Consider the following 17,400-nt stretch of genomic DNA (forward strand, 5'->3'; position numbering starts at 1 on the left):
CAAAATTCTTTATTTTAATTAATTTAAAATAACTTAAACAATTTAATACTTTATGATTTTTACTTATTTAATAAAGTAAAGCAATAAAATGACTTTGGTATTTATTACTTGCCGGAATAAATAAACATATTTGGCAATAGCGCGTTTGATTATACCCATAACTGAGACATGGATGAGTGTGTGAGTTAAAAATTTCTCTCCCTGTAACTATATTTCTATCCTTTTCTTTTTTCTCAGCTGTTGACGCGATGTTGTCAAATCTTTATTCGAATAAATGGCTGACGATAAACGAGTTACAAACATAAAATTTGACTTTAAATATTTCAAAAATCATATCGGTAATATATTATTATTAAATTGTTTTTATATTTTGAAATAATCCAAGTTTCTTGTGCATAGTTTTTTATACGTTAAAGTTGGGAGGTTAATATTGAAAAAAATAATTAAAGTCTCGACAAAAGTCTGTCCGCCATAAAAGCCCGTGTATAAGGAGATAAAATATGTGATTTTTAAAATTTAATATCTAAGTAACTAAACGGTGAATCTTTTTTAAATTTTGGGATTAAATAAATTACGTATTTATTTATACGTATACTTAATTTCAAAGCTCAAAGTTGGAAATTATTTTTTACATTAGATTCGCTCGAAGTTCCTTAATTATTATACTTTAACATTTTAGACATTTACATAGCGAATATTACTGTTTGAAATAGTATTTTCTTCCATGTAAAGAGTAAATTGTAACGTTTAAATGATTATTATAAAGTGAATAGTAAAATCACGATTTTACTGTTTTAAATGGTAATTTTTAGCAGTTGATCATTACTTATTATAAATCAACTGTTATTTATTACAGTTTACTTTTTTCCGTGTAAAGTTACATCGAAAGTAATTTATAAAAATCATGAATTAAATTTTATTGATCTAAAAACGGAATCTTTATCTTCAAAGGGAATTTTGAATTAAAATATCAAAATTATCACCAAAAAAATAAACCAATTTTTTATAATATTTATATAATACTAAAGTTAGCCGACGTTTTAAATTTTCTAATTTTTTTTTAAATTAATAAATTAGAACTAAAAAATAGTTTTAAAAAATTTCACGTATTGTTTTTCAAATTTTTTACAAATGAAAATTTTTTTTTCAGTAAAAAAAAAATTCTAAAAATTTTTAGATGTCGGCTAACTTAATTTTCATATTTATAATAATTAAAAAGATAAATTTGTTGTTTTTATAGAATGATATTTTATTTTTATTCGGATAGCCCTGCCGAAGATTTATCATTTTTTTGTTTTATTTACAAATATATTGACAATCTCAAATATATTATAATATTTATTTATATATATGTTATGTATTTTTAATAATTGAAGATGATTCTTAATGAGTTCAGTCGTGGATAACAATCAAAAACAACAGATAAATTATTTAATAGGATAAACACACTTCCATTCATGTAACAATATAAATATTTTAAATGTTTTTAACGCACATTAGATATAAATAATTATTAATTATTAATAATATTGATTGTTATTTGTGTGTAATGTCGCACTCGATAAAGTATTGTAGAAAATAATGAGATTTTTTTTTTTATTTATCATTTAGAATAACTAATTTGTGCATTCTTTAGTTTTAAAATCTATAGTTGATTTTTTACTTTATTAATCGTACGTACTAATTTTAATAGTCTAGTAATTAACTATTGGTTTGAATATTAAGCTATTATAAAGTTGAAAAAATAGGTGAAATTTAATTGCAAGTTTTGGAATTATTATTAATATTTTTAATTTCATGGCTATGAAAAATTTGTTAAATTTTTATTTTTATCATCATTACTTATTATTTAAAAATTTTGGTTCAATGCTTATTATTTTTTATTATTAATATTATTATTATTTACCATAATCTAATGTAATTTGAAGCCAATTTTATAAATTTAAAAAGCCTCAATTTTAAGCACTTTATTATCACGTACGTATTCGCGTTCAATAGTCACTAGTTGTGATAAAACAAAAATTATTAATTACTAGTACTAGTATTTCTGTTTAATAAATGTAATTGTTTAAAATTTTGATTCAGTGCGACAGACGAGTAAGAAAAACTCAAAGCCCGCTACGATATGAGATTGTCATTGATTTAATAATTTTTTCTGTCAATTCATTACTGTCGGTTGTCTTTATATTTTGTCGTCTGTAAGTAAATAATATTTTATTTAATTGATTAAATAATCAATTGAATGAAAAAAAAAAAAAAAAAAAAAATGAAACACTTAAAATTATTTTTTTTTGACTTCTTCCTCTCCGGCTTCGTTCTGTTTTCTAAAGCAGTCACCAACCGGGAAAAAGTCCCACTGTCGCTGTTGATACATGTTCCATACATAAGTCTCTTGACCTGTGTACTCGGTGTCTGGCTTATTAATGAGATGCATGAGGAAGAACCTTTAAAAATAACATAGAGTTAATAATATTTATAATTATAATCTATATTATTAAGGGAACAAGCAAAATTTTGTGACCAGTGTATTTATATGATAAAATGGGTTTTTATGGTTAAATTTGGTATCGTTGGAAAAGTCTTGACCGGGAGTTGTGCCTTTTTAAGATTTCATATCATTCTCACCAATAGTCAATTTATGATGATGAGTATTTAGGATGCATTCGAAAATACTCTCTCTAGATAGATAATTAAGAAATGACCTTGTATCTTGTGAACTGTTGACATTTTTAAAGATATAAGCTCATCCCGATGTTACATTCATCAAGACCTTTCGTTTGAGTACCCACATCAATATTTCATATATTTATATATATTATATATATGTATATATGAAAAATATATCAAAAATGCATGTGGGTACTCAAATAAAAGCTCTTGATGAGTATAACATCGGGATGAGCTTATATCTTTAAAAATGTCAATAATTAAGAAATAATCTTGTATCTTGTGAAATATTGACATTTTTAAAGATATAAGCTCATCCCGATGTTACATTCATCAAGACCTTTCATTTGAGTACCCACATCAATATTTCATATATTTATATATATTATATATATGTATATGTGAAAAATATATCAAAATGCATGTGGGTACTCACATGGAAGCTCTTGATAAATGTAACATCGGGATGAGCTTATATCTTTAAAAACGTCAATAGTTAAGAAAATACTGTGCAATTTAACAAAAGTCATTATTTATTAAAGCAAAATTTAATTTATTTATAGTTCACAAGTCACGGCCGTCACATAGTGACTGCAAGGTTGCTAGTTTAAATTATTAATCGAATGGGTAATTAAATAAAAAAAATATACTTACATGTAATTTGCTAAATTATGCTCTTGTGTAACGTGCGTTTCAAATCCACGAGGAACAGCATCAAAATATTCTTTCCCTAATCCGCATATAAAGCAATTACTTTCCATATTTGTTTTAACACTTTCCAATTGATCACGAAGCTCTCCGAATGCATCAATGATCAAACCTGTAATTATTATAAAAATTGTTATTATTATAATAAAAAATAAAATAAATAATAAACAGCGTAATTAATTTAGAGATTAAATGAAACCCGCAAATGAAAAGTAATTAAAAACCGTTGATTGAAATTTTTAATTAAAAGCAATTAATTTATTATCACTTTATCTGCTAATTTAAATAATAATTATTTAAAATAAATATATTATTATGCTTTACTTGTACACCTCTCGGTTTTTACAAGGCTGATTCCTCTTTTTCTCCTAGCTCTACGCTTTTTCTATTTCTCATATTGGACCCCAGCAAGTCCCACCCGACACTTCATTTCTACTTTTAATTTTTGCGGCTGTGGATCGACTTGTGCTTTCTGTACCGTATTCACCCTGAACCTCACCTTCTCAGGCTGTTGGAACAGAATCATGGGGAAACCACAGAGAAAACCCATGATAGTACAGTCGGAGCTGGGCTAAGTCTACAGTGATTGATAAGAAACTCTTCTTTATCGACCACTGGAGCATTAGGCTCCTCTCCTAGTGTGCAGAGATCTCTCGCGCTAGCCAACGCTGACTAAAGTGGTCACCCATTCAAGTTGTTGCTTAAATGTGTGATCGCCCAAATCAGACGTGTGCCGTCCGGCTATCTCTGCCACTTCCAGAGGCTGGGGCAACGTAACGTAACGCACATATTTATAATTATAATCACTGAAAAATATTGGTGCGTGCTGGGATCGAACCCGGGTTCGACTCTTTCGAAAAGCGAGCACTGAGTCGACCAGGCCATTGCCAGCCTTTATTTAAAATAAATATTAAATTTGAAATAAATATTACCTTGAATAATAGCAAGAAGGATAACAATTACAAAGAAGAAAAATGTAATATCAAACATAATTCGGTAAGGTTCATATTCATCGCCGTCAGGTTCACCAATTTCATCACCGATACCACCTCCAGCTCTTACTCCTTTATAAAGATGGAAAACGAAACACTGTCGAAGAAGATAATATTAATCGATTAATATTTAATTATATCAAATATTATAATTATTCAATTTTAATCTATTAATTGAAAATACCAACCGTTAACATGTCGTGACATTTTTTGTCGACTTCTTCGTCTTCATCTTGTATGTAAAATTTACGGAAGAAATTAAAGGCTATGACTGTGTAAATATACACGATAATAGTGAGCAACATGACTGTTAATACTAATTGTTTTCCATTGTGCGTGACAGACTCTAAAATAGTTCTCAATGTTTTGAATCCAACTGCGACGTCCAGTAGATGAGCCGCGAAGAAGAAGTTGTTGTAATTGCCGAGAATTGAGAATGTAAAATACCACAAACTGTACAAGAACGACTGAAAGTGAGAAAGTTAGTTAGTTATTGTTATCGATGAAGTCCTTTAGACAAATTGGTTTTAGTACTAGTAATTAATATATTACTTGATCTGTTATTGTGACACCAGCTTTCCATAATTGATACCTCCAATCGATGCTAAAGAAGCTGAAAAAATTATTACACAATCATCAGATTGGTCAGAATGATTTGATATTAGTTAAAAAAAATTGAAGTATTATCTATATTATTAAAAGAATAAGAAAAATTTTGTGGCCAGTGTATTTATATGATAAAATAGATGTTTATGGTTAAATTTCTATGATGATAAGTATTTAGGCTGCATTCGAAAATACTTTATCTCTAGATACATAATTAAAAAATGACCTTTTATCTTGTGAAATATTGACATTTTTATAGATAAGCTCATCCCGATGTTACACTCATCAAGACCTTTCATTTGAGTACCCACATCAATTTTTCATATATTTTATATATTTATATATTTTACAAATACCATATATATGAAATATATAGAAAATGCCATGTAGGTACTTAAATGAAAGGGCTCGCTGAGTGTAACATCGAAATGAGTTTATATCTTGAAAAATATCAATAATTAAGAAATGAGATTGTATCTTGTCAAATAATGACATTTTTAAAGATAAAAGCTCACCCCGACATTACATTCATCGAGACCTTTCATTTGAGTACCCACATCAATTTTTCATATATTTATATGTTTATATATATGTATACATGAAAAATATATCAAAAATGCATGTGGGTACTCAAATAAAAGCTCTTGATGAGTGTAACATCGGGATGAGCTTATATCTTCAAAAATGTCAATAATTAAGAAATAACCTTGTATCTTGTGAAATATTGACATTTTTAAAGATATAAGCTCACTTCGACATCACACTCATCGAGACCTTTCATTTGAGTATCCACATCAATTTTTCATATATTAATATTATATATATATATATATATATATATATATATATATATATATGTATATATGAAAAATATATAAAAAATGCATGTTGGTACTCAAATAAATGCTCTTGATGAGTGTAACATCGGGATGAGTTTATATCTTTAAAAACGTCGATAGTTAAAAAAGTACAGTCAATTTAACAAAAGTCATTATCTAATAAAGCCAAATTTTATTTATTTATAGTTCACAAGTCCCGGCAGTCACATAGTGACTGGAAGATTGCTAGTAATAATTAAATAAAACTTACAAATGTATAATTCCAGATCCTTCGTCTTCCTGTTGACTAAACGAAGTTTTCTCCATCCCCAAAAGATTACTAATAGCATCGAAGTCATAAGTTTCACTGTACTTTTGTCTGACTTTTTTCTTAACAAACTTATCCCAATAGTTAACAGGAAAAGTCTTGGCAGATATAACTATTTTATCCCATTTTTCTTTAAGTTCTTCACCCTCAATGGAAGTGTTGTCCATAATATACAAACCGTCGAATTCAACTCGACGGGCGACTTCTTTTTCACGTTTGAAGATAGCAAGCGGTACTTTAAGGTGGTAGTAAGCGACAAGCATTGCCAACGATACTAGAGAGTGTAAACCGGCCATTAGTCTCATCAAGTGAGCTAGCCAAAAGTAGTCTTCTGGTACAGAGACATATTCAAGTGGATCATCTTCTTCTTCTTGAGAGCTGTCTTCATCGTTACCACTGCTCGCAGTTTCCGCGAAACCGCTTCCTAAACCCGAACCCGAGCCACTTGCTCCCGACATTTCTGACAAGATGTCATCGATAGAATCTCCACTGCCGTCATCTTGGTCGAATGCAGCTGATACCTGATGTTTAAAGATATATCATTAAATTAGTTCACACCATAATTAAAATTAATCATTTAAATTAATTTTATTAAAAATGTTGTATTACTCGGTAAGATAAAAGGACAAAGTTGATCGCAAAAGCAAGACCTAATGCTGCATATTTAAGATAGTAGAAATTTCTAGCCAACATAGAAAGAAATCGATGAGTGTAAGCTGAAAAGTCAATTGTATAACCCACTGATGGCTCTACAGTGACTTCTTGCTTAGCTTCAGCTTCAACTGCAGCCATTGCTGCTTGTTGGGCTGCTGCTGCTTCTGCTGTTGCAGCGGCTTGAGCTCTTGCTTGTTCACCGCTAAAAAATTATTTTGTGAATAAAAATTATTATTTTTTGAATAAAATTAAATATTTAAAAAATAGCAAAGATTAGTTTCACGGAAAAAATAGACCCGAAAAAATTTTCATGTTATGAAAAATTCATATTATTTCATTAAAATTATTATAAAATAAAAATAATAATAATATTTTTTATTTTTTTTTTGTAACAAATAATAGAGCGATAATTCTGGGGGTGCTTGTTTTTCAATTATTATTATTATTATTATTTTTATTTTATAATAATTTCAATGAAATAATATGAATTTTTCATAACTATAAAATTTTTTCGGGCCTATTTTCTCCGATTGCCAACAATAGCATACCCTAAAAGATCAGCCAAGGTAACAGGTCCTTCAGATTCACCGTCAGCTTTGCTAGCGCCGTCAACTAAACCTTCCTCAGGAGTACTTTCCCCTGGTTCATCTATGCTGGATTGGGGAGACGAGGGATTCGATTCATGAGCAGCTATTTTTATTTGACCACCTTCTTCTTTAGTTATGTCCATACCAAATGCTTGTACCTGATTTTAATTTATTTTTTAATTAAATTATTCAACAAATTTATTTAAAAATAATTTTTATAATTTTCCACGCCTCATAGCGCGAAGCGCGTAAGGTTGTGCTTCATACTCGACTCGTCAAGGTCAAGCAATTTTATGATCTGTAAATGCCTCTATCATAACCATATTACCCTTATACAATAATATAAGTAGATAAGTACTTCTATTTTGAAAAAAAAAAAACTTTTTGATATCATCCCATTTTGAATGTACTAACGATTGCTCCCGAACAAATTGATATTTCGAGACCGGACCTTTTTTTATTAGTATAAAAATTCGATGAACTGGGTCCGTATTTCATATCAGTAGCCTAGTTTACATATTTTCTTTTAAATTGAATTTTTATTAAAATTCACTACGGTACAACCGTACAAAGACAAACGAACTTTTCTTATTTGTCTTATTATTTTCTTAATAAAAAATAAAAAATACTCCGTAAGAAATTACTTAATTATAATTTTTTTTTCATCAATTACACAATTAATTTTTTTCTTAAAAAATGAATGAGCGTTATGAGGCGTGCATTTTTGGATTTTCCAAACTTTTTTGGACTACTTTTAATTTTTCTAAAAAATTTAAAGGGTCTATTAAAATTTTATTTTAAAAAATTTGAAGAATTAAATACATAAAATAACTTTGAAATATAAAAAAAAAAATATTACTTGTAAATTAGATTCATCAGGAGTCGGTGGTAGTGTAGGTAAATGCCGTGAATATTTTTCTTCCTCTTCTTTAACTTCAACAACAAGTTCTTCGACATGGGGACCGCGCATCAAAGCCAATAAAAATTGCAAAAAGTAATTAATAACAATTCCAACTCCAAATCCAGAGTAATAAAACGCGTAGAATATCATTTTGAAAAATCCAACAATTAGCTCAGGTATCGTCATCTGCTGCATTTCCGCAATTTTGTTCTTAATATTAGCAATCGAGAACATTGCAAATAAAAATGAAATTCCGTCTTTGAAAGCTTGGATCCCTCGTCTAATTGGATCTTTATTTTTCTCCTCATCGTCGTCGGTGATATACGTGTAAGAGGATTCTCTGGCTTTGCCGATTCCTCCGCTCTCTTCAACAGCCATCAGTGCGCTCGCATGTTGCATTTCAAAAATAGCGTCTTCACAGAAGTTAATAAACGTCTCAAGCTTCTCTTTGTCTCCGGCTTCAACCACCGTGCTGTAGAAATACGACCGCTTGGATTCTTTGATCTGCGGTTTTTCCCACTGCTCAATATTAGACTCCTTTATCTCAAAGTAAACGCGTTCTATTTTCCTATTTCCACCGAGGATTTCAATTCTACCGAGGAATGGCTCAAAGTAATTGAGAACAGAGCCCGCTGTCTCGAGGAAGCGCGCCAGACGGGGTTCATTTGGCATGTGTTCTGATAAATTCGTTAGCAACACCGCTAAGTTAAATCCTATTTCTTTGGCTGGCTCGTGGAATCGATTCATAAAAGCGACATAATCTATTTTCCCGTCATGATTTATCTCGCAACAGGCCAACAAAAAATCTATTTCCTCCCTTAACATTAAAAGGTTCAAGTTTAAAAGTTTTATTCAATTTAATCTTCTAAATATTAGTTTGGATATATAGAAGATAAACTTACGGTGTATAACTTTTCTGCTGCTCCATTTTCTCTTTAAAGTCTTTTGGATACACCCATCCGTCTTTATTGAGATCAACTTCTAGGAAACTTGGCGAGGACACGAGATCTTTCAATTTCAAAAACATGTCAAAGTACTTGAGGATCAATTCGACATTACTCGCAGACTCTACCAATGTATCAACCATCTGTTTACCGATTGTACCATTTACAACATTTCCTGATGAGAAAAATAGTCATACATTAGGAAAAAAAAAAAATGAAATCTATTTTATTAAAAGAATAAGCGAAATTTTGTAGCCAGTATATTTATATGATAAAATGGGTTTTTATGGTTAAATTTGGTATCGTTGGAAAGGTTTTGACCTGGAGTTGTGCCATTTCAAGGTTTCATATCATTCGCACCAATAATTAATTTATGATGATAAGTATTTAGGCTGCATTCAGAAATGTTTTATCTCTAGATAGATAATTAAGAAGTGACCTTTTATTTTGTGAACTATTGACATTTTTAAAGATATAAGCTCATCCCGATGTTACACTCATCAAGACTTTTCATTTGAGTACCCACGTGAATTTTTCATATATTTATATATATTATATATATATGTATATATGAAAAATATATCAAAAATGCATGTGGGTACTCAAATGAAAGCTCTTGATGAGTGTAACATCGAGATGAGCTTATATCTTTAAAAATGTCAATAATTACGAAATGACCTTGTATCTTGTGAAATATTGAGATTTTTAAAGATATAAGCTCATCTCAATGTTACACTCATCAATACCTTTCATTTGAGTACCCACATCAATTTTTTACATCTTTACATATATTATATATATGTATATATTAAAAATATATCAAAAATGCATGTGGGTACTCAAATGAAAGCTCTTGATGAGTGTAACATCAGGATGAACTTATATCTGAAAAAATGTCAATAATTAAGAACTGACCTTGCTATCTTGTCAACTAATGAAATTTTTAAAGATATTAGCTCACTCCGACATTACACTCATCGAGACCTTTCATTTGAGTACCCACATCAATTTTTCATATATTTATATATATTATATATATGTATACATGAAAAATATATCAAAAATGCATGTGGGTACTCAAATGAAAGCTCTTGATGAATGTAACATCGGGATGAACTTATATCTTTAAAAACATCAATAGTTAAAAAAATACAGTGCCATTTAACAAAAGTCATTATTTATTCAAGCAAAATTTTATCTATTTATAGTTCACAAGTCACGGCAGTCACATAGTGATTGAAGGTTACTAGTATTAAATTAAATCATCAAAAGTTACAAAAAAAAAAATAATAATTACCTTCCAACATAGACAACATCATAGTAATCATATCTTTCTGAAGATTCAGCAACTCTTTCAACAAATCAACTTGACTCGAATGTTTCGACAATTTATCCTGCATATGAGAGAACAAAAACAAGAAACCACCGACAGCGTCCCATAAACGCGAGTGAGCAAGCGCTTGTTGATTTTGAGCACAAGGACCTTGGATTACTTCAGTAAGCGTGTTAAATACTTGACTAGCAACACTGATTGCTTTGAAGAAATTAGCTTTACCCGCGGGATCTATTAATTCTTTACTCGAGTAATGCCAGTAAAAGTCCATTATCGACTCTTGTAGTCGCAGCAGGTAATCTACTGTACAAATTACCACGTTTACAGTCGTCGTGTTTCCAGCCTGCGTTCTTAAATAATTTTGCCAGTCTATGAATGAAAAAAAGTTTAATTAAAAATTCAAAAAGTGTTCCGTAAAAACGGAAAATAAATTAAAAAATTTTAACTACCTAAATTGTGACCTTCACAAGTCAATTGAATAAACCTGAATAAAGCGCATGTAAATTCAGCGTCATGCATATTTTTCTCACCGGCAGCTCCGTCAGATCCCACACCCAACCCCTCGGCTTTGGTATTTCTCTCAAAGGCGTCGAGATCTAACACGCTGCAGGAATTCATCAGTCCCGCGATTGAAGTGAAAAATCCGACGTCTTTTTTCTCTTTCAAGTGATTCAACATTCCCCGCTGGATATCAATATTACCGCCGCGGAGGATCGATATTCCCAGCTCGAGAGTTTTCATTACCATTTCACTGGGTACTCCTTTGCATGCTGATATGTGGAGGAGAACCATTTCTGCGACACCTCGATTTGCAAGTCGTGCTTGGTGGAATAGCAATTTTTGTTTTTCCATTTCTTGTTCCTAAATTTATTTTAAACAGATAATAAATATTTATTATCAATTAAAATGGAATTGCTTTGTATCAACGTAATTGAATAATCTTACCATTAATTTATACATCGGCCTCTTAAGTTAGCAAAAAATCACACATTTAAATTATTAAACCAATTAGAAAAAAATCAAACAAATTACATAGAGACATTGCTAAAAATGATAATTATAATCCAAAATACACGATAATAATTTTGACAGTTTTAAAAAATAAATATTAATGATAAATACAATGAACGATGAAGGATAAACAGTGGTTAATAATAAATCACAAAGAATATGACTAAGGGTGGTTCAAAAAAACCGATTATTTTTTTTTTACAAGTGAAACGGAAAAATGGATTGCTAGACACCTTAAAAAAATCTTTACCAAATATGAGCTCTTAATTTTAATAGGAAAATCCTCCGTATCGCAGTTTTTTTTTTTTTTTTCTTTTAGTCTAATAGAAAAAAATTTATACCTAATCATTAATTAATTGTACAGAAAAATGTTTTTTGAAGAATATTGTAGTCAATTTAATGCTCTACAAGAAAAGTATTTTATTTTTTCCGTAAACCTCACCATTTAAATGATACTGAAAATTTATGTTTGATTATTTTAAGACAAATTTTATTTTTGTTTGTGAATTTTATAACTCTACAATGACTATTATAAAATGCGTAATAAAAATTTTTGTAGCAAATTAACTGCTTTACACAAAAAATTAACTTGAATCAAGAGAAAAATTCTTAAACCAAGAAAATAATTTTGAAGAGTTTCATTGTCTTGAATCAAGACAAAAAATTCTTAAATCAAGTAAAATTTACTTAAACCAAGAAAAATTTCTTAGTTTAAGAATTTTTCTACTCAAATCAAGAAGATAAAATTCTTCAAAATTATTTACTTGATTCAAGTAAATTTCTTTTTCTGTGTATAAAAATGGTATCATTTTTTGGTGATTAAATTAAGCGTTCAAAAGATATTCATTATCAAATTTTCATGTGTACTGATTTAAAAAGTTTTTGATTGGATATTCAAAAAATTTCAATTTAATTTTTGAATTTCTTACAAATTTAATTTTTTCTAATTAATATTATTATTATTTGAGTTTTATTTTTAAAATTTAAAATAAAATAAAACCATGATTTAATTTTAAAAAAGTTTAATTTAAAATTAAATATTGTTGTGAAGCGGGAAACAAGAGGACTTATTATTACGTTAAGCGTCACTTGAAAAAAAAAAAAATTGATTTTTTTAACCCACCCTAATATGACTGATATCAATACAATTGATAAATAACAACAACGATGTTAATTCAAACTACCCAATCTTACCAATACTTCTTTATTCTGCTGGCCGAAGTGTTATGATTTAAAAAAAGAGAATACATGCATTAATATTCTCAATTTTTTATTGTAAATAGCATTCATGATTCAATTAAATGAATTTCATTCCTCAAAACTTACGCCACAAAAAGCTAGTACTATTGTTATACTATTTTTAGTTACTTATAAATTTTTAAAAAGCTTACATGAATAGAAGCCTGACCCTCTTCTTCGCCGCCACCACCCTCTTCATCTTCACCCTCTTCTTCTTCTTCCCCACAGGACTTGGAAATAATTTGCGCGTAACTCATGTACAGAGGGTCTTCTTGAAGAGCACCAGTACGCTCGGTCATCGCGCCGCGACAGAAAGTTGTTACCAATTGTGTTAGGGGATCGGGTTTTCCTTCGTCTTCCGCGGAGTCTACTTTCTTAAGTTCTGCGTCTTCAAAAGATTGCTGGACCCAAAATAATTTTAATTAAAATTAATCATGATGTAAATAATTTAAATTTAAATAATTTATCTCAATTAGTTTTGAGTTATTGAAAATTACCGTTAAATCTTCAATCATTTTTTCCTGTCCAACATTTTCGTCTTGGAGCCATAGTTCGTAATAAGTTCTTGCAAATATATTTATGGCCCGATGTCTAAAATAATTTATTAATAAATTTTTTTTAATTATCTTAGTAATTATTTTAATTATTTATTCGTATTAAAAAAATTATTTAATGTATTAAATAAGTAATTGAGTAATTTACCTCCTCAATTTATACAAAGGCTCACTACGAAGACATGCAACAGCAGCGCGTTTTCTTGCTGCACACAACACGCGTTTCCATCCGTCTCTTGATGGCATTGGTTTAGTAGCCTATTAGTTTAACATGCACACACAACTTATTTTATTAGTAATTATTGTATAAAATAAACATTATTTAATTTTTAATCTATATTATAAAGAGAATAAGAAAAATTTTGTTTCCAGGATAGTCATATGACAAAATCGATTTTTTTTTAGCGAAATTTAGTGTCATTACAAAGGTCTTGGCTTGAATTTGTGCCTTTTCAAGGTTTCATATTGTTTTTACAAATATTCAATTTGTTATGATGAATATTTAGGCTGCATTCGAAAATGCTCTATCTCTAGATACATAATTAAGAAATGACCTTGTATCTGGTGATCTATTGACATTTTTAAAGATATAAGCTCATTTTGACATTACACTCATCGAGACCTTTCATTTGAGTACCCACATCAATTTTTCATATATTTTATATATTTATATATATTATATATATGTATACATAAAAAATATATCAAAAATGCATGTGGGTACTCAAATGAAAGCTCTTGATGGGTGTAACATCGGGATGAGCTTATATCTTCAAAAACATCAATAGTTAAGAAAATACAGTGCAATTTAACAAAAGTCGTTATTTACTAAAACAAAATTTTATTTATTTATAGTTCACAAGTTACGGCAGTCACATAGTGACTGCAAGGTTGCTAGTAAATTATTATCACACTTGTCACATCCGATCAGAAATATATATATATATATGTATCGTATATTTTATTACTTTCAATTTTGTAGCAGTAAAAAAATATCAACAATTTTCAATGGCGTGATCAAAATTTTGATGTTAATGTTGAAAATAAAAACAATTGATTAGCAAATCCAAAATCACAACAAATTATCAAAAAATTAATTAATGATAAAATTAAATGAATAAAATTAACCATAAAGGACCACACATAAATAAAAATTAGGATACCTGGGTAAGGAATGTAAGGGATTCTGACGGAAACAAGCGATAACCGCTCGTTTCCGTTGAATAGAGACCACGGATTTGTAACTACTCTTGCCTTGCTGCTGGGGATGATCAATCTACTCAAAAAAAATTCATACATTGTAAATAAACATCTCGAAAAATTTATAAAACTTATACTACAAAAATTAATGAAATTAATCTTGATCGAGTTATATTCAAACAATATAATAAAAATAACTTACCATATGAAGTCCGTAGAGTACTTTCGCCATGTCGGTAATTCTCATAACGACATCCTCGGTCTGCGGTGGCTTCCCTGGTTCAACGATATCCTTCTTTTGCCCCAACTTCGAGTACAAGTAGTGTTGCCAAGACATTTCGTCCGCGGGGTCTATTTTGTCGGGTAGAGTTAGTTGTATTTTAGCAAACTCCGCGATGTCTGCTTCCGGAAGTTTCTTGAGAAAACGATCTTTGCAGTGCTGGACCAACTCTTGTTCTCGGCCAGCGAATAAATTAAGTCCCACTGGTAATAAACGTTTGAGACAGGCTACCATTAATGATGCCTGGACTTCTTTGTCTTTGTCACGTTTCTTATCACGGTTCTTCTTCTTTTTCTGTTAGGAAAAATTATTAATATAATTTTAATGAATTAGAAAATTAAATACGATTGATTAATCAATAAAAAAATTGATGGAGTGTCAATCTAGGATGAGCTTATTTTGTTAAAAATATCATCAGTAGACAAAATACAATGTCATTTCTTAACCATTGACCTTTTTTAGGATATAAGCTCATCCTGATGTTACGCTTATCAAGACCTTTCATTTGAATCCCCACACGAATATTTTATATATTTCACAAATATGAGAAATATCATATATATAAAATATATCGAAAAATTCGTGTGGGTATTCAAATGAAAGGTCTCGATAAATGTAACTCCAGGATAAGCTTATATCGCTACAAATATCATCAGTAGACAAAATACAACGTCATTTTTGAATTATTGACTTTTTTTAAGATATAAACTCATCTTAATGTTACGCTCATCGAGATCTTTCATTTGAATTCCCACACTAATTTTTTATATATTTCATATATTTCAAAAAATATGAGAAATATCATATATATATATATATATATATATATATATATATATATATATATATATATATAAAATATATCAAAAAATTCGTGTGGGTATTCAAATGAAAGGTCTCGATTTAGGTAATTCCAGGATGAGCTTATATCGTTCAAAATATCATCAGAAGACAAAATCCAACGTAATTTCTTAATTATTGACATTTTTTAAGATATAAGCTCATCTTGATGTTACGGTCATCGAGATCTTTCATTTGAATTCCCACACTAATTTTTTATATATTTCATATATTTCACAAATATGAGAAATATCATATATATATATATCATTAGACAAAATACGTCATTTCTTAATTTTCGACATTTCTTAAGATATAAGCTCTTCCTGGTGTTACACTCAACAAGACCTTTCATTTGAATACACACGATTTTTTCCATATATTTTAAATCTATGATATATCTCATATTTGTGAAATATATAAGGAATTCGTATAAAAAAAAATAAATTAAAACCTTTCCGGGAGCAGGAGCAGATCCATCAGTAACAGTAGCAGTTCTTCGAATTGCAGTAGGCATAATAAGAACCATATTATCAATTTCATTTGCCGAAATAAAGTTCTGTTCTTCTTTAAGGAAGTATTGAGATTTTGACCAGATGTTAAAAATGGCTGCTACATGATTATACAAGTCTTCAGCCTCAGGAATATTATTTCTCAACCAATGATTACGTTGCAAGTCAACGTACTTAATCAACAATGGATAGAAAGCGTAAATATCTCGTACAAGAAGCTGCCAATCTTCTTGAATCTGAGCTTCTACTTGCGAAGTATCATCAGTTGAAGACTTAATGAACCCGCGAAGTGATTCTTCTTTGTGGAACATATTGTCAGTCCGTTTCCTGACCCTTTCAGCAAGCGGTAAAAATGGATCCTTCAACAATTCCTCTGAGGAGTTGATGATAATCTGTTGAGTGTAAGCTGCGATGCGGGTCATCCATGGAGCGTTTTCATTTCCGATATTTTTTTTTATCAACTTCAATACATTTTTAAGCAACTGGTTCATGTGGTCGCTGGTTACCATACTGACGTAGGTACCTTCGGTAGGATTAACGTTATCTGGACCCTGAGCCCACCAGAATGGCAGGTAAGAACACAGGAGAGGTAGTATCACGTCGACGATATGCGGCGCGTCGTTGTAAGTTTGTTCGGACTCGACGAAAGCGTCAACTTCTGCGAGAATCGTTTCCAGAGTCGGCATACTTGAGTCCATTCGCATCATTATATCTTGAGCTTCGAGAGAATTATCGGCGATGCGGTTTAGTAGAGAAAATTGATTATGTTTGTTAAGGTGAGGCTCGAGGAAAGCTACCGGGAAACAACTGGAGAATGCGCCGAGGCAGGATCCCAAATTTGGTTTGTTTCGTTCGATTTCAGTCTTTAGGTACTTGCGGTCGTGGGTCAATGTTGCATCAGTTCCGAGGGAGTAGAGTGATGCTAGCATTTTGTATGATGCTACTTGAATTTGATCAACTGCAATGTGTAAACATAAATCTTTTAATTTCTGATCTGTAATTATAACAAATTTTTTTATATCCCAATTTTTTTTTAATATTTATTCGGTTTTATTGAATAATTTTAGTCTTTTACTTTAAATAGAAATTTTTGAACTTTTGATATTTTTTTATTTGTAATAAATGTTAAATCAAATAAATATTTGAAGGAATTAAAATTTAAATTTAAAAAAATTATGGTAATTATTTACAAGTGGGATTAAACTTATTTTTTATGAAAATTAAAT

The 17,400-nt window shown here is 29.8% G+C and overlaps 1 protein-coding gene across 11 annotated transcripts in view; it reads right to left on the bottom strand.

The window, feature by feature from the left end:
- Positions 1–1,337: 1,337 nt before the first annotated feature.
- The window catches only part of LOC123269374 (ryanodine receptor), a 60,470-nt gene continuing 44,407 nt past the window's right edge, over positions 1,338–17,400 (bottom strand). For 4 of the 11 annotated variants that reach the window (XM_044735019.1, XM_044735017.1, XM_044735015.1 and 1 more), the window contains 19 exons: positions 16,117–17,132; positions 14,745–15,116; positions 14,506–14,618; positions 13,286–13,379; positions 12,941–13,189; positions 12,744–12,758; positions 11,484–11,504; positions 10,988–11,399; positions 10,503–10,907; positions 9,164–9,380; positions 8,220–9,078; positions 7,322–7,518; positions 6,729–6,975; positions 6,063–6,640; positions 4,920–4,980; positions 4,556–4,834; positions 4,308–4,464; positions 3,322–3,487; positions 1,338–2,444 (listed from right to left, as the gene is read on the bottom strand). In XM_044735019.1, the coding sequence (XP_044590954.1) occupies positions 2,282–2,444; positions 3,322–3,487; positions 4,308–4,464; positions 4,556–4,834; positions 4,920–4,980; positions 6,063–6,640; positions 6,729–6,975; positions 7,322–7,518; positions 8,220–9,078; positions 9,164–9,380; positions 10,503–10,907; positions 10,988–11,399; positions 11,484–11,504; positions 12,744–12,758; positions 12,941–13,189; positions 13,286–13,379; positions 14,506–14,618; positions 14,745–15,116; positions 16,117–17,132 (5,621 nt within the window). In that variant the 3' untranslated portion in view covers positions 1,338–2,281. Of the gene's footprint in view, positions 2,445–3,321; positions 3,488–4,307; positions 4,465–4,555; positions 4,835–4,919; positions 4,981–6,062; positions 6,641–6,728; positions 6,976–7,321; positions 7,519–8,219; positions 9,079–9,163; positions 9,381–10,502; positions 10,908–10,987; positions 11,400–11,483; positions 11,505–12,743; positions 12,759–12,940; positions 13,190–13,285; positions 13,380–13,490; positions 13,601–14,505; positions 14,619–14,744; positions 15,117–16,116; positions 17,133–17,400 lie in introns of all 11 variants that reach the window. The other 7 variants (XM_044735022.1, XM_044735021.1, XM_044735020.1 and 4 more) reach the window with 4 other exon arrangements.

This window comes from Cotesia glomerata, linkage group LG7, assembly GCF_020080835.1.
Source record: "Cotesia glomerata isolate CgM1 linkage group LG7, MPM_Cglom_v2.3, whole genome shotgun sequence".
NCBI classification, from domain to species: Eukaryota; Metazoa; Arthropoda; class Insecta; order Hymenoptera; family Braconidae; genus Cotesia; species Cotesia glomerata.